The sequence below is a fragment of the Oncorhynchus clarkii genome, unplaced genomic scaffold, assembly GCF_045791955.1.
Source record: "Oncorhynchus clarkii lewisi isolate Uvic-CL-2024 unplaced genomic scaffold, UVic_Ocla_1.0 unplaced_contig_11689_pilon_pilon, whole genome shotgun sequence".
Classification (NCBI taxonomy): Eukaryota; Metazoa; Chordata; class Actinopteri; order Salmoniformes; family Salmonidae; genus Oncorhynchus; species Oncorhynchus clarkii.
In genome coordinates, this window is record NW_027258770.1 from 33668 (window position 1) to 50007 (window position 16340).

General features: G+C 45.0%; 2 protein-coding genes across 2 annotated transcripts in view; one reads left to right on the top strand and one right to left on the bottom strand.

Moving 5' to 3' along the window:
* LOC139398521 (disks large homolog 3-like) overlaps window positions 1-12339 on the bottom strand; it is a 32393-nt gene extending 20054 nt beyond the window's left edge. Inside the window, exons 1-2 of the mRNA XM_071144468.1 lie at window positions 12216-12339; window positions 9419-9472 (exon numbers count right to left, since the gene is read on the bottom strand). Coding sequence (XP_071000569.1) covers window positions 9419-9472; window positions 12216-12257 — 96 coding nt within the window. The 5' untranslated portion in view covers window positions 12258-12339. The remainder of the gene's footprint in view (window positions 1-9418; window positions 9473-12215) is intronic.
* Window positions 12340-13026: 687 nt separating this feature from the next.
* On the top strand, window positions 13027-14106 carry LOC139398520 (spidroin-1-like). Its single transcript, XM_071144467.1, has one exon. It carries the CDS (start codon window positions 13027-13029, stop codon window positions 14104-14106), a length of 1080 nt encoding a protein of 359 aa, XP_071000568.1.
* The last annotated feature ends 2234 nt before the right edge of the window (window positions 14107-16340 follow it).

Here is a 16340-nt window from a genome sequence, read left to right on the forward strand (position 1 = left end):
CACACAGAGAGACAACAGAATAGATACTCCATCCACACAGAGAGGCAACAGAATAGACACTCCATCCACACAGAGAGACAACAGAATAGATATTCCATCCACACAGAGAGACAACAGAATAGATACTCCATCCACAGAGACAACAGAATAGATATTCCATCCACACAGAGAGACAACAGAATATATACTCCATCCACACAGAGAGACAACAGAATAGATACTCCATCCACACAGAGAGGCAACAGAATAGATAATCCATCCACACAGAGAGACAACAGAATAGATATTCCATCCACACAGAGAGACAACAGAATAGATATTCCATCCACAGAGAGACAACAGAATATATATTCCATCCACACAGAGAGACAACAGAATATATACTCCATCCACACAGAGAGACAACAGAATAGATATTCCATCCACACAGAGACAGCAAAATAGATACTCCACCCACACAGAGACAACAGAATTGATACTCCATCCACACAGAGAGACAACAGAATTGATACTCCATCCACACAGAGAGACAACAGAATATATACTCCATCCACACAGAGAGACAACAGAATAGAAATTATATCCACACAGAGAGACAACAAAATAGATACTCCACCCACACAGAGAGGCAACAAAATAGATACTCCACCCACACAGAGAGGCAACAGAATATAGTATACATCCACACAGACCGGCAACAGAATAGATACTCCATCCACACAGAGAGGCAACAGAATATATACTCAATCCACACAGAGAGACAACAGAATAGATACTCCATCCACACAGAGGCAACAAAATAGATACTCCATCCACACAGAGGCAACAGAATATATACTCCATCCACACAGAGAGACAACAGAATAGATACTCCATCCACACAGAGAGACAACAGAATATACTCCATCCACACAGAAAGACAACAGAATTGATACTCCATCCACACAGAGAGACAACAGAATATATACTCCATCCACAGAGAGACAACAGAATAGAAATTATATCCACACAGAGAGACAACAAAATAGATACTCCACCCACACAGAGAGGCAACAAAATAGATACTCCACCCACACAGAGAGGCAACAGAATAGATTATACATCCACACAGACCGGCAACAGAATAGATACTCCATCCACACAGAGAGGCAACAGAATATATACTCAATCCACACAGAGAATAGATACTCCATCCACACAGAATAGATACTCCATCCACACAGAGCAACAGAATATATACTCCATCCACACAACAAAATAGATACTCCATCCACACAGAGAGACAACAGAATAGATACTCCATCCACACAGAGGCAACAGAATAGATACTCCATCCACACAGAGACAACAGAATAGATTCTCCATCCACACAGAGGCAACATAATAGATACTCCATCCACACAGAGACAACAGAATAGACACACCATCCACACAGAGACACAACAGAATAGACACTCCATCCACACAGATAGGCAACAGAATAGATACTCCATCCACACAGAGAGACAACAGAACAGATACTCCATCCACACAGTTAAACAACAGAATAGATACTCAATCCACACAGTTAAACAACAGAATAGACACTCAATCCACACAGAGAGGCAACAGAATAGACACTCCATCCACACAGAGAGGCAACAGAATAGATACTCCATCCACACAGAGAGGCAACAGAATAGATACTCCATCCACACAGAGAGACAACAGAAAAGATACTCCATCCACACAGTTAAACAACAGAATAGATACTCCATCCACACAGAGAGACAACAGAATAGACACTCCATCCACACAGAGAGGCAACAGAATAGATACTCAATCCACACAGAGAGACAACAGAATAGATACTCCATCCACACAGAGAGGCAACAGAATAGACACTCCATCCACACAGAGAGACAACAGAATAGATATTCCATCCACACAGAGAGACAACAGAATAGATACTCCATCCACAGAGACAACAGAATAGATATTCCATCCACACTGAGAGACAACAGAATAGATACTCCATCCACACAGAGAGACAACAGAATAGACACTCCATCCACACAGAGAGGCAACAGAATAGATACTCCATCCACACAGAGAGACAACAGAATAGATACTCCATCCACACAGTAAAACAACAGAATAGATACTCCATCCACACAGAGAGACAACAGAATAGATACTCCATCCACACAGAGAGGCAACAGAATATGTACTGAATCCACACAGAGAGACAACAGAATAGATACTCCATCCACACAGAGAGGCAACAGAATAGACACTCCATCCACACAGAGAGACAACAGAATAGATATTCCATCCACACAGAGAGACAACAGAATAGATACTCCATCCACAGAGACAACAGAATAGATATTCCATCCACACAGAGAGACAACAGAATATATACTCCATCCACACAGAGAGACAACAGAATATATACTCCATCCACACAGAGAGGCAACAGAATAGATACTCCATCCACACAGAGAGACAACAGAATAGATATTCCATCCACACAGAGAGACAACAGACTAGATACTCCATCCACAGAGAGACAACAGAATAGATATTCCATCCACACAGAGAGACAACAGAATATATACTCCATCCACACAGAGAGACAACAGAATAGATATTCCATCCACACAGAGACAGCAAAATAGATACTCCACCCACACAGAGAGACAACAGAATTGATACTCCATCCACACAGAAAGACAACAGAATTGATACTCCATCCACACAGAGAGACAACAGAATATATACTCCATCCACAGAGAGACAACAGAATAGAAATTATATCCACACAGAGAGACAACAAAATAGATACTCCACCCACACAGAGAGGCAACAAAATAGATACTCCACCCACACAGAGAGGCAACAGAATAGATTATTCATCCACACAGACCGGCAACAGAATAGATACTCCATCCACACAGAGAGGCAACAGAATATATACTCAATCCACACAGAGAGACAACAGAATAGATACTCCATCCACACAGAGGCAACAAAATAGATACTCCATCCACACAGAGGCAACAGAATATATACTCCATCCACACAGAGAGACAACAGAATAGATACTCCATCCACACAGAGAGACAACAGAATAGATACTCCATCCACACAGAGGCAACAGAATAGATACTCCATCCACACAGAGACAACAGAATAGATTCTCCATCCACACAGAGGCAACATAATAGATACTCCATCCACACAGAGACAACAGAATAGACACACCATCCACACAGAGACACAACAGAATAGACACTCCATCCACACAGATAGGCAACAGAATAGATACTCCATCCACACAGAGAGACAACAGAACAGATACTCCATCCACACAGTTAAACAACAGAATAGATACTCCATCCACACAGTTAAACAACAGAATAGACACTCAATCCACACAGAGAGGCAACAGAATAGATACTCCATCCACACAGAGAGACAACAGAATAGATATTCCATCCACACAGAGAGACAACAGACTAGATACTCCATCCACAGAGAGACAACAGAATAGATATTCCATCCACACAGAGAGACAACAGAATATATACTCCATCCACACAGAGAGACAACAGAATAGATATTCCATCCACACAGAGACAGCAAAATAGATACTCCACCCACACAGAGAGACAACAGAATTGATACTCCATCCACACAGAAAGACAACAGAATTGATACTCCATCCACACAGAGAGACAACAGAATATATACTCCATCCACAGAGAGACAACAGAATAGAAATTATATCCACACAGAGAGAAAACAAAATAGATACTCCACCCACACAGAGAGGCAACAAAATAGATACTCCACCCACACAGAGAGGCAACAGAATAGATTATACATCCACACAGACCGGCAACAGAATAGATACTCCATCCACACAGAGAGGCAACAGAATATATACTCAATCCACACAGAGAGACAACAGAATAGATACTCCATCCACACAGAGGCAACAAAATAGATACTCCATCCACACAGAGGCAACAGAATATATACTCCATCCACACAGAGAGACAACAGAATAGATACTCCATCCACACAGAGAGACAACAGAATAGATACTCCATCCACACAGAGGCAACAGAATAGATACTCCATCCACACAGAGACAACAGAATAGATTCTCCATCCACACAGAGGCAACATAATAGATACTCCATCCACACAGAGACAACCGAATAGACACACCCTCCACACAGAGACACAACAGAATAGACACTCCATCCACACAGAGAGGCAACAGAATAGATACTCCATCCACACAGAGAGACAACAGAACAGATACTCCATCCACACAGTTAAACAACAGAACAGATACTCCATCCACACAGTTAAACAACAGAATAGACACTCAATCCACACAGAGAGGCAACAGAATAGACACTCCATCCACACAGAGAGGCAACAGAATAGATACTCCATCCACACAGAGAGGCAACAGAATAGATACTCCATCCACACAGAGAGACAACAGAACAGATACTCCATCCACACAGTTAAACAACAGAATAGATACTCCATCCGCACAGAGAGACAACAGAATAGATACTCCATCCACACAGAGGCAACATAATTGATACTCCATCCACACAGACGGGCAACATAATAGATACTCCATCGACACAGTTAAACAACAGAACATATACTCCATCCACACAGTTAAACAACAGAATAGATACTCCATCCACACAGTTAAACAACAGAATAGATACTCCATCCACACAGAAAGGCAACAGAATAGATACTCCATCCACACAGTTAAACAACAGAATTGATACTCCATCCACACAGAGAGGCAACAGAATTGATACTCCATCCACACAGACCGGAAACAAAATAGATACTCCATCGACACAGAGAGACAACAGAATATATACTCCATCCACACAGAGACAACAGAATATATACTCCATCCACACAGTTAAACAACAGAATAGATACTCCATCCACACAGAGAGGCAACAGAATAGATACTCCATCCACACAGTTAAACAACAGAATAGATACTCCATCCACACAGAAAGGCAACAAAATAGATACTCCATTGACTCAGAGAGACAACAGAATAGATACTCCATCCACACAGTTAAACAACAGAATAGATACTCCATCCACACAGAAAGGCAACAAAATATATACTCCATCCACACAGTTAAACAACAGAATATATACTCCATCCACACAGTTAAACAACAGAATAGATACTTCATCCACACAGAGAGACAACAGAATAAACACTCCATCCACACAGAGGTAACCGAATTGATACTCCATCCACACAGAGAGACAACAGAATAGATACTCCATCCACACAGAGAGACAACATAATAGATACTCCATCCACACAGAGGCAACAGAATAGATACTCCATCCACACAGAGACAACAGAATAGATACTCCATCCACACAGAGGCAACATAATAGATACTCCATCCACACAGAGGCAACCGAATAGATGCTCCATCCACACAGAGAGACAACAGAATAGATACTCCATCCGCACAGAGAGACAACAGAATAGATACTCCATCCACACAGAGGCAACAGAATTGATACTCCATCCACACAGACCGGCAACAGAATAAATACTCCATCGACACAGTTAAACAACAGAATATATACTCCATCCACACAGTTAAACAACAGAATAGATACTCCATCCACACAGTTAAACAACAGAATAGATACTCCATCCACACAGAAAGGCAACAGAATAGATACTCCATTGACTCAGCGAGACAACAGAATATATACTCCATCCACACAGTTAAACAACAGAATAGATACTCCACCCACACAGTTAAACAACAGAATTGATACTCCACCCACACAGTTAAACAACAGAATTTATACTCCATCCACACAGTTAAACAACAGAATTGATACTCCATCCACACAGAGAGGGCAACAGAATTGATACTCCATCCACACAGACCGGCAACAGAATATATACTCCATCCACACAGAGAGACAACAGAATAGATACTCCATCCACACAGAGGCAACAGAATAGATACTCCATCCACACAGAGGCAACATAATAGATACTCCATCCACACAGAGAGACAACAGAATATATACTCCATCCACACAGTTAAACAACAGAATATATACTCCATCCACACAGTTAAACAACAGAATATATACTCCATCCACACAGTTAAACAACATAATTGATACTCCATCCACACAGTTAAACAATATAATAGATACTCCATACACACAGTTAAACCACAGAATAGATACTCCATCCACACAGTTAAACAACATAATTGATACTCCATCCACACAGTTAAACAATAGAATAGGCACTCCATCCACACATTTAAACAACAGAATAGATACTCCATCCACACATTTAAACAACAGAATAGATACTCCATCCACACATAGAGACAACCGAATAGATACTCCATCCACATAGAGACAACAGAATATATACTCCATCCACATAGAGAGACAACAGAATAGGCACTCCATCCACACATTTAAACAACAGAATAGATACTCCAGCCACACATTTAAACAACAGAATAGATACTCCATCCACACATAGAGACAACCGAATAGATACTCCATCCACACATAGAGACAACCGAATAGATACTCCATCCACACATAGAGACAACCGAATAGATACTCCATCCACACAGAGAGACAACAGAATAGACACTCCATCCACACATTTAAACAACAGAATAGATACTCCATCCACATAGAGACAACCGAATAGATACTCCATCCACACATAGAGACAACCGAATAGATACTCCATCCACACATAGAGACAACCGAATAGATACTCCATCCACACAGAGAGACAACAGAATATATACTCCATCCACACAGAGAGACAACAGAATATATACTCCATCCACACAGAGAGACAACAGAATAGGCACTCCATCCACACATTTAAACAACAGAATAGATACTCCATCCACACAGAGAGACAACAGAATAGATACTCCATCCACATAGAGAGACAACAGAATAGATATTCCATCCACATAGAGAGACAACAGAATAGATACTCCATCCACATAGAGAGACAACAGAATAGATACTCCATCCACACAGAGAGACAACAGAATAGATACTCCATCCACACAGAGAGACAACAGAATAGATACTCCATCCACACAGAGAGACAACAGAATAGATACTCCATCCACACATAGAGACAACCGAATAGATACTCCATCCACATAGAGAGACAACAGAATAGATATTCCATCCACATAGAGAGACAACAGAATAGGCACTCCATCCACACATTTAAACAACCGAATAGATACTCCATCCACACAGAGAGACAACAGAATGGATACTCCATCCACACATAGAGACAACCGAATGGATACTCCATCCACACAGAGAGACAACAGAATAGATACTCCATCCACACAGAGAGACAACAGAATAGATACTCCATCCACACATAGAGACAACCGAATAGACTCCATCCACACAGAGAGACAACAGATACTCAACAGAATAGATACTCCATCCACATAGAGAGACAACAGAATAGATACTCCATCCACACAGAGAGACAACAGAATAGATACTCCATCCACACAGAGACAACAGAATAGATACTCCATCCACACAGAGAGACAACAGAATAGATACTCCATCCACACATAGAGACAACCGAATAGATACTCCATCCACATAGAGAGACAACAGAATAGATACTCCATCCACACATAGAGACAACCGAATAGATACTCCATCCACAAATAGAGACAACAGAATAGATACTCCATCCACACATTTAAACAACAGAATAGATACTCCATCCACACATAGAGACAACAGAATGGATACTCCATCCACACAGAGAGACAACAGAATAGATACTCCATCCACACAGAGAGACAACAGAATAGATACTCCATCCACACATAGAGACAACAGAATAGATACTCCATCCACACATAGAGACAACAGAATAGATACTCCATCCACACATTTAAACAACAGAATAGATACTCCATCCACACATAGAGACAACAGAATGGATACTCCATCCACACAGAGAGACAACAGAATAGATACTCCATCCACACAGAGAGACAACAGAATAGATACTCCATCCACACAGAGAGACAACAGAATAGATACTCCATCCACATAGAGAGACAACAGAATAGATACTCCATCCACACATAGAGACAACAGAATAGATACTCCATCCACACAGAGAGACAACAGAATGGATACTCCATCCACACATAGAGACAACCGAATAGATACTCCATCCACACAGAGAGACAACAGAATAGATACTCCATCCACACAGAGAGACAACAGAATGGATACTCCATCCACACAGAGAGACAACAGAATGGATACTCCATCCACACAGAGAGACAACAGAATAGATACTCCATCCACACAGAGAGACAACAGAATGGATACTCCATCCACACAGAGAGACAACAGAATGGATACTCCATCCACACAGAGAGACAACAGAATAGATACTCCATCCACACAGAGAGACAACAGAATGGATACTCCATCCACATAGAGAGACAACAGAATATATACTCCATCCACACAGAGAGACAACAGAATGGATACTCCATCCACATAGAGAGACAACAGAATATATACTCCATCCACACAGAGAGACAACAGAATGGATACTCCATCCACACAGAGAGACAACAGAATAGATACTCCATCCACACAGAGAGACAACAGAATGGATACTCCATCCACATAGAGAGACAACAGAATATATACTCCATCCACACAGAGAGACAACAGAATAGATACTCCATCCACACAGAGAGACAACAGAATGGATACTCCATCCACACAGAGAGACAACAGAATATATACTCCATCCACACAGAGAGACAACAGAATGGATACTCCATCCACACAGAGAGACAACAGAATAGATACTCCATCCACACAGAGAGACAACAGAACAGATATTCCATCCACACAGAGAGACAACAGAATGGATACTCCATCCACACAGAGCGACAACAGAATAGATACTCCATCCACACAGAGAGACAACAGAATGGATACTCCATCCACACAGAGAGACAACAGAATATATACTCCATCCACACAGAGAGACAACAGAATGGATACTCCATCCACACAGAGAGACAACAGAATAGATACTCCATCCACACAGAGAGACAACAGAACAGATACTCAATCCACACAGAGAGACAACAGAATGGATACTCCATCCACACAGAGAGACAACAGAATAGATACTCCATCCACACAGAGAGACAACAGAATGGATACTCCATCCACACAGAGAGACAACAGAATAGATACTCCATCCACACAGAGAGACAACAGAATAGATACTCCATCCACACAGAGAGACAACAGAATGGATACTTACATAAGGGCCTGCATCCAGTGAGTCTGCGTTGACGATGACAGGGGGAGGGTTCGCCTGCAAAGATAGATGAAGAGATACAACATTACCTCAGTGTGTGTGTGTGGCAGCTAGGACCCAGTAAGTGAATACCATGGGAACAGTCGTTGTGTGTGTCTCGCTGGGGATGGGTGGATGATGGCTACAGTAGGTGTGAGGACTGAGAATGAGAAGTGGGGGAAAAGAGACCAGTGGTGTTATTATTGCCTGCTTCCTGTGTTAGACTCCATTTGAACAAACTGTGTGTGTGTTGGGACCATTGGGCCATCACCTAGGATATCACAATCATCTTTTCCTGTCCGCTACTTTCACTACCTGTTCTAAATCGCTGGAAATGACAACTTGAAGTCTGGCATCCAACCCCACGTCTATGTTTTGATGGCCTACCATAACGCGGACGACGCTGGGCCAATTGTGCGCCGTCCTTTGGGAATGAACCCGGGTCTGTAGTAACGCCTCTAGCAATGCGATTTCTTCCAGGGAAAACCAGATGTTTAAGTTATTAGTTATTGTGAAACACGTCAATCTGGTCTTCATTTCGACAGTTCATTGCAAAAGTGATATATTTTGGTCTGTTAGTAGTAAATCTAGCTCTTTTTGCCCCTAGTAGTTGAACTCTACCATTGACATCATGATGTTTACGTCATCTCAAGGGAGGGGTTCAGTATGAAATACACTCCCTTCTAGATGTACACGACAACGGTGGTCATGTCAACTCGTATTATTTCTTAATGGCTATGAATTGTGGTGCAATAGGCTCATAGTTCAATGGTTGAGAATTCTAATCCCACATGGGTTAGTTATCTTTTTTGTTTCTCAAATCGTTAATTTACAATATTCATCCCGTGCCCACACTTCTAATTCTGAAAAGTGAAAGCATACTTGTTTTTATACAGTACCCACGACCAATCTGCCAAAAAAAGAGCTACTGCGTAAATACTGCAGTGCAGGTTGGATTGAATTGAGCTACTAATATTCATTTTCAAGATGATGATTGCACTTTTCTTCCCAACACAATACCGCACTAAATGTAAATCTACACGGGGGATTCCAACTTACACTGCAAGTGGCAATAGATGGCAGGAACTCGGCGGCTTACCAATGTGAGACGTATATGCTCACGATGCACATCATTTTATTATCTGAGTCTGACAGTGGACTTCTGGTAAGTATGTTTTAGTGAGAAAGTGTTGGGATCTACTACATTTAACCACACCCAAAATGAATATTTATGAGCAATTCCCCCCCACCCACAACTTCTCACTTGAAAGCATTTTTTTTCTTGTTGAAGAGGTTGGGCAAGGCTGAAATCGGAGTTGAGAGTTACCCTTTAAAGCTAATTTCCTGCAATTTTAAACATTTTGCCATGTCTTATGTGTGTTCATATAATACCAGGGGTTGAGATCTGACTGAGTTCAAAAAGAAATCGTGACCCCGTGGCCCGTATTGACCTCATTCTGGGTCTGGATCCGGACCGCAGTCCCCCTGTTGAATATGGCTGGCCTATAAGGTCAGTAAGACACAAAAACTGATCCATTCCTGGATTTGATCCGAAATAGATCTCAATCCGGCTGTTCAGGCTCCATTACGCCCCCTAGTGGCTGGCGTTCATTTCTCAACATCTCATGCATGTTGTATCAGAGGAGATGTTCTGGTCCTGTGGAGGGGGCAGTGAGAGGGCACTGCAAAGACATGCATCTCACAGCGGCAGTTATCAACATCATTTCTTCTTCGAAAACGTCCCCTCGCAAGGATCTGATGTGAATGCTGTTCTCAGTTAAATGTTACAGAAAGACTAGCAGCTCTCAGTAGAGAAGAAGACAGAGGAGGAGCAGGACACAGTACCAGTAGACTGGACTGGACACAGAGCGTAATGGCCTCTCCTTATAAGTCTGGAATGCTGGACCACTGGCTGTTCTCTCTATTGATCTGATTGAGCTGTGGGGGTAAGGGGATGGACCAAGGCTGCCTGAAGTCCAGCAGAAAGGAGCTACTGGTCCCTCACTACCTCCACATCCCCCTGCCTCCCCTTACTGTCTCCCTCTAGTATTCACTATTCACACATTACCAGATTCTTAGGGCTTTTTGATGTGGAGCCACTCCTATGGATCCCCATTGATTCTAATCTTGTTCCACCAACCTCTATCGCCACACACGATGAGCACACATGCACTCTCCATGTTTTGGCAGCGTGATGTGGCAGCCTATGGCCTGTGATATTACATATGACCTAACTACTTTAAATGTGTCAAGGGGTCGTTGCAGCTACGGGCTGATTGCTTTCGTGGCACAGACTCTCGTTCGTTCATTTATTTCCGTAGCGTCTCTCCACCTTAGTGACGGCATCGAAGGTTCACTTGAGACAAGTTTTGAAATGGTTTTTCCCTTACGTACACGGCTCTTTTATTCCTAAATGGCAATTCTTTCACACAGGACTCACAGGAGGTGCACGCGCGGTGCAACACTTCAATATAACAGGTCACAGCCTGAGAGAAAAGAACCACACAATTTATTACACAGCTTGAGTTATGTCCTTTGATGCTGGGCCATGGTATATAAATACACAGACATACAATTAGAGCTGTATGTGTGTGTATTTAAGCCTCACTCCCTTCGATTGGCATCATTCATTATCCAACATGCAAGCTGTTAAACCCCAGTTTGTCTCGTTGTCGTTCCAGAGCTTCGTTATTTCATTTTCACTCAGTGACTTCTCTTATCACGCAAACGCCTCTTAAAATCCAGCGTTAAAGCTACGTACTGTAGACGTGACCGTTTCCTCAGATCTGCAGTATAGTTTCATGGCGAGCTGTGACGTCCCTCACTCGGCACAAACGTCCCTCACCTGGCACAATCATGGCTTGTAACCTGCATACGGATGAACAGATGCTCGCGACAGTGCTTGTGTGTGCACGTCTTTCATGACCTGCACACATTTAGGCATTTCCTGTTTATCATAAAAATACAGGGCAGACATGTTCTTATCAGACCGAAACCAAAAGGTTTAAGGTAGCAGCAGCTCCCTTTACATGCTTTTAGAAGTATGCGTGTGTGTTTTAGATATGCACAGTGTGCCACAACACCATAGACTGTGGGGAGACACCCAGGCTTTTAAGAGGTCTATTCATCCCCCACAGCCAATAGGTCCCAGTGGAGAGACGAAGCCTGAGGGCCACAGTGGGGACTATTTCTGCTCTGTCACTGTACTGGACTAAACTAGCGAACTGAATCCAGTGCCACAGCCAAGGGACCACAAAAGACAAGCACAACAGCAGGAACAAATTAGTTTATCAAAAGCAGCAGAGAGGTTACTTCCTAGCTGGCTAATCAATGATAAAAATAAATAAACATCAAAATAGCACTATAAACCTCATAGGGTTTCAAAACTGTCTGTCTGAAAATAAAAATGGCATCCTTGTCTGGGATTGAAGTGGGTAATCCCAGTATCTGTATCACCCTTAACAAGCTAACAAAAAGAAAGGGGAAGATAATCTGTCTGTGTAATCCTAACTCCGCCATAGAGTGGTGTGTTGTCTCTGAAGTGGGAGTTGGGCTGGAGGAGGAGAGGGCTGATGAGCGTGGGGCCGTCGGGCCAGGGCAACAGCGTGGGGCCAGGGCAGCAGCGTGGGGCCAGGGCAGCAGCGTGGGGCCAGGGCAACCGCGTGGGGCCGTGGGGCAAGGGCAACAGCATGGGGCCAGGGCAGCAGCGTGGGGCCAGGGCAACTGCGTGGGGCCGTGGGGCCAGGGCAACAGCGTGGGGCCAGGGCAGCAGCGTGGGGCCAGGGCAACAGCGTGGGGCCGTGGGGCCAGGGCAACAGCGTGGGGCCAGGGCAACAGCGTGGGGCCAGGGCAGAAGCGTGGGGCCAGGGCAACAGCGTGGGGCCAGGGCAGCAGCGTGGGGCCAGGGCAACCGCTTGGGGCCGTGGGGCCAGGGCAACAGCGTGGGGCCAGGGCAGCAGCGTGGGGCCAGGGCAACAGCGTGGGGCCAGGGCAACAGCATGGGGCCAGGGCAGCAGCGTGGGGCCAGGGAAGCAGCGTGGGGCCAGGGCAGCAGCGTGGGGCCAGGGCAGCAGCGTGGGACCAGGGCAACAGCGTGGGGCCAGGGCAACAGCGTGGGGCCAGGGCAGCAGCGTGGGGCCAGGGCAGCAGCGTGGGGCCAGGGCAGCAGCGTGGAGCCAGGGCAGCAGCGTGGGGCCAGGGAAACCGCGTGGGGCCAGGGCAACAGCGTGGGGCCAGGGCAACAGCGTGGGGCCAGGGCAGCAGCGTGGGGCCAGGGCAACCGCGTGGGGCCGTGGGGCCAGGGCAACAGCCTGGGGCCGTGGGGCAAGGGCGACAGCGTGGGGTCGTGGGGCCAGGGCAACAGCGTGGGGCCTGGGAAACTGCGTGGGGCCGTGGGGCCAGGGCAACAGCGTGGGGCCAGGGAAACAGCGTGGGGCCGTGGGGCCAGGGCAACAGCGTGGGGCCAGGGAAACAGCGTGGGGCCAGGGCAACAGCGTGGGGCCAGGGCAGCAGCATGGGGCCAGGGCCGTGGGGCAAGGGCGACAGCGTGGGGCCGTGGGGCCAGGGCAACAGCTTGGGGCCAGGGCAACAGTGTGGGGCCGTGGGGCCAGGGCAACAGCGTGGGCCTGGCCGCACACAGCTTTATGACATAGATAGCAGACAGCTTGTTCTTTCTGCTGGGACTAAGAGAGCCCTGTACAGGCCACGTCCTTGAGAGAGAAGCTTACACAGTCTGATCTCTAGGCTCACAGAGGTCAAGATAAACACACATTTACAATGCCTGGGTACAGTGCTGTGTGTGTGTGTGTGTGTGTGTGTGTGTGTGTGTGTGTGTGTGTGTGTGTGTGTGTGTGTGTGTGTGTGTGTGTGTGTGTGTGTGTGTGTGTGTGTGTGTAAATATGTGTGTGTGTGTGCATCAGGGATTGTGGAGGTTAAATGGGGATGGCTGGCGAATGAGGTGAAAGGGCAGAGGGTAACAGGGGAGGACGCCGGTTAAAAAGGTTGGCGACCGTCCAAATGTGGTATAAGGGTGTGACTGAGCTGCATGGGGGGAATTAACCAAATCTGGATAAGATTATCATAAAATCCCGTAATTTCCTTTTAATTCAAACAGTCATCATTAAATGCTGTTTTCCCAGCCATCTGTCTCTGTTCACTTTTGTCCACCTGCAGCTCAGGCTTGGAGAGGACACACACACATAAAGACAAACACATACACACACACCCTGCTCAGGCTGCTCTCCCAACAGGACTGACTGTACAACTATTACAACCAACCAATCCCAAATGACAAACATACTATACAAAACCCCCCATGTCTATCTGTATACATCCATGTGTTCACATTAGTGTCCTCCAAATTGTTATCTATCGATTTATTCATCTCTCCTTCCATCCATCCATCCTCCCTTCTGTCCTCCCTCCATACATCTCTCGTTCCCTCCATCCACCCGTCCTTCCTTCCTTCCTTCACTCCCTATTTTCATCCATCCATCATCCCTTGTTCCATCCATCCACCCTTTATTCCATACATCCATCCCTCCCTCTCTCCATCCACACCTCCCTCCCTCCCTCTCTTAACCATCCATCCATCCCTCCTTCCTTCCTTCCATCTGTCCATCTATTAATCTATGATTCTTGTTTCCTCATGTATTATCTCAAAACAGCACTGCACCTTACAGCACTGAGTTGGCTCGGGACTGCAAAGCTACAAAGACTCCCACTAAACCTTGGCAAGCGTAGGGCACAGGCTTCGTCCAAATTGTTAAATAATCAATGTGTTCCCATGACAACCAGTGCTCGCCCCGCATTGGCTACGCGGCCCGCTTAGCTGCCTCTCCCTGGTTCACCTCTCAGGACGCTGACTGCAGCTTATGCGTCTCTGTCACACATGCGTGGCCAGGGGCTCAGCATCAGCTTGGCTGGCCTGCCTGCACACTGCCTGTCTGTCCACATCGCATTAGGACTGTAGCTACAATCCTCCCCCTGCAATGAATGAATGAAACAGCAGAGGGGCCAGCAGGAATGGTCTGTCTTGGGGAGAGACGGTCAGTTATGCTGGTTACAGATCTCTACTAAATACGGGCAATTAGAGCCCACACGCCCTCTGTCTCCACTACCTAGCTAGAGTACAACTAAAAAATCCTCTTTTGTGAATGAAGTGTGATGCTACACCTTTAAATTGTTAATCTGATTCATTCACGATTTTTCAATACAGTTACGATTCATTCTCTGAATAATTGCATGAAAATACCTACATTATTACCATGTGAATACCAGTGAAAACAGTATCGTAAAATAAAGTACAAACAATATTATCCTATATATGATGATGTCATATGTTGGCACTGCAATAGATAGCGAGGCCACGCCTCAAATGAAATCCAAGCTCCTCCTCATGCAGCAGTATTTCTATGGTGTTTTTAACTCCTTGAGTTCCCTGGGGTACAGGAGGGTTTGGCATGTGCATAGCAACGAGATGCTGACAAGACAATAGGTTATTGTTCCTTAGCAGACATCTCCATCCTCCTTTACAGAGCACACTGATACTGTATGGCAGCCCTGTATGGCAGTCTAATGGCAACATCACAGTGAAATATGACAGTGCCTCTGATCCATTACAGGGTAATGGAGGCTGTTCTGTCTGAAGATTTGTGTACCATTAGGAGATGCTTTCCCTCTGCCTTCACTCATTCGTGCTGATTACTAATATATAGACATGGTGTGTCCAAGACCAATAGAGTCAATCTTAACCTTCCCTACAGTACCTAGTAGGCTTCGGCGGTATCCACATTGTCATACCTTCATACCGACCTTGTGCCATACTGGGATATTTGGTAATACCGACACTGAACACAAGGGGTGCTGTTTTCAAACCTCACTAACA

Bases quoted from the DNA above. Each gene is read 5' to 3' on its own strand.
- LOC139398520 (XM_071144467.1), top strand. From the start codon at position 13,027: ATGAGCGTGGGGCCGTCGGGCCAGGGCAACAGCGTGGGGCCAGGGCAG.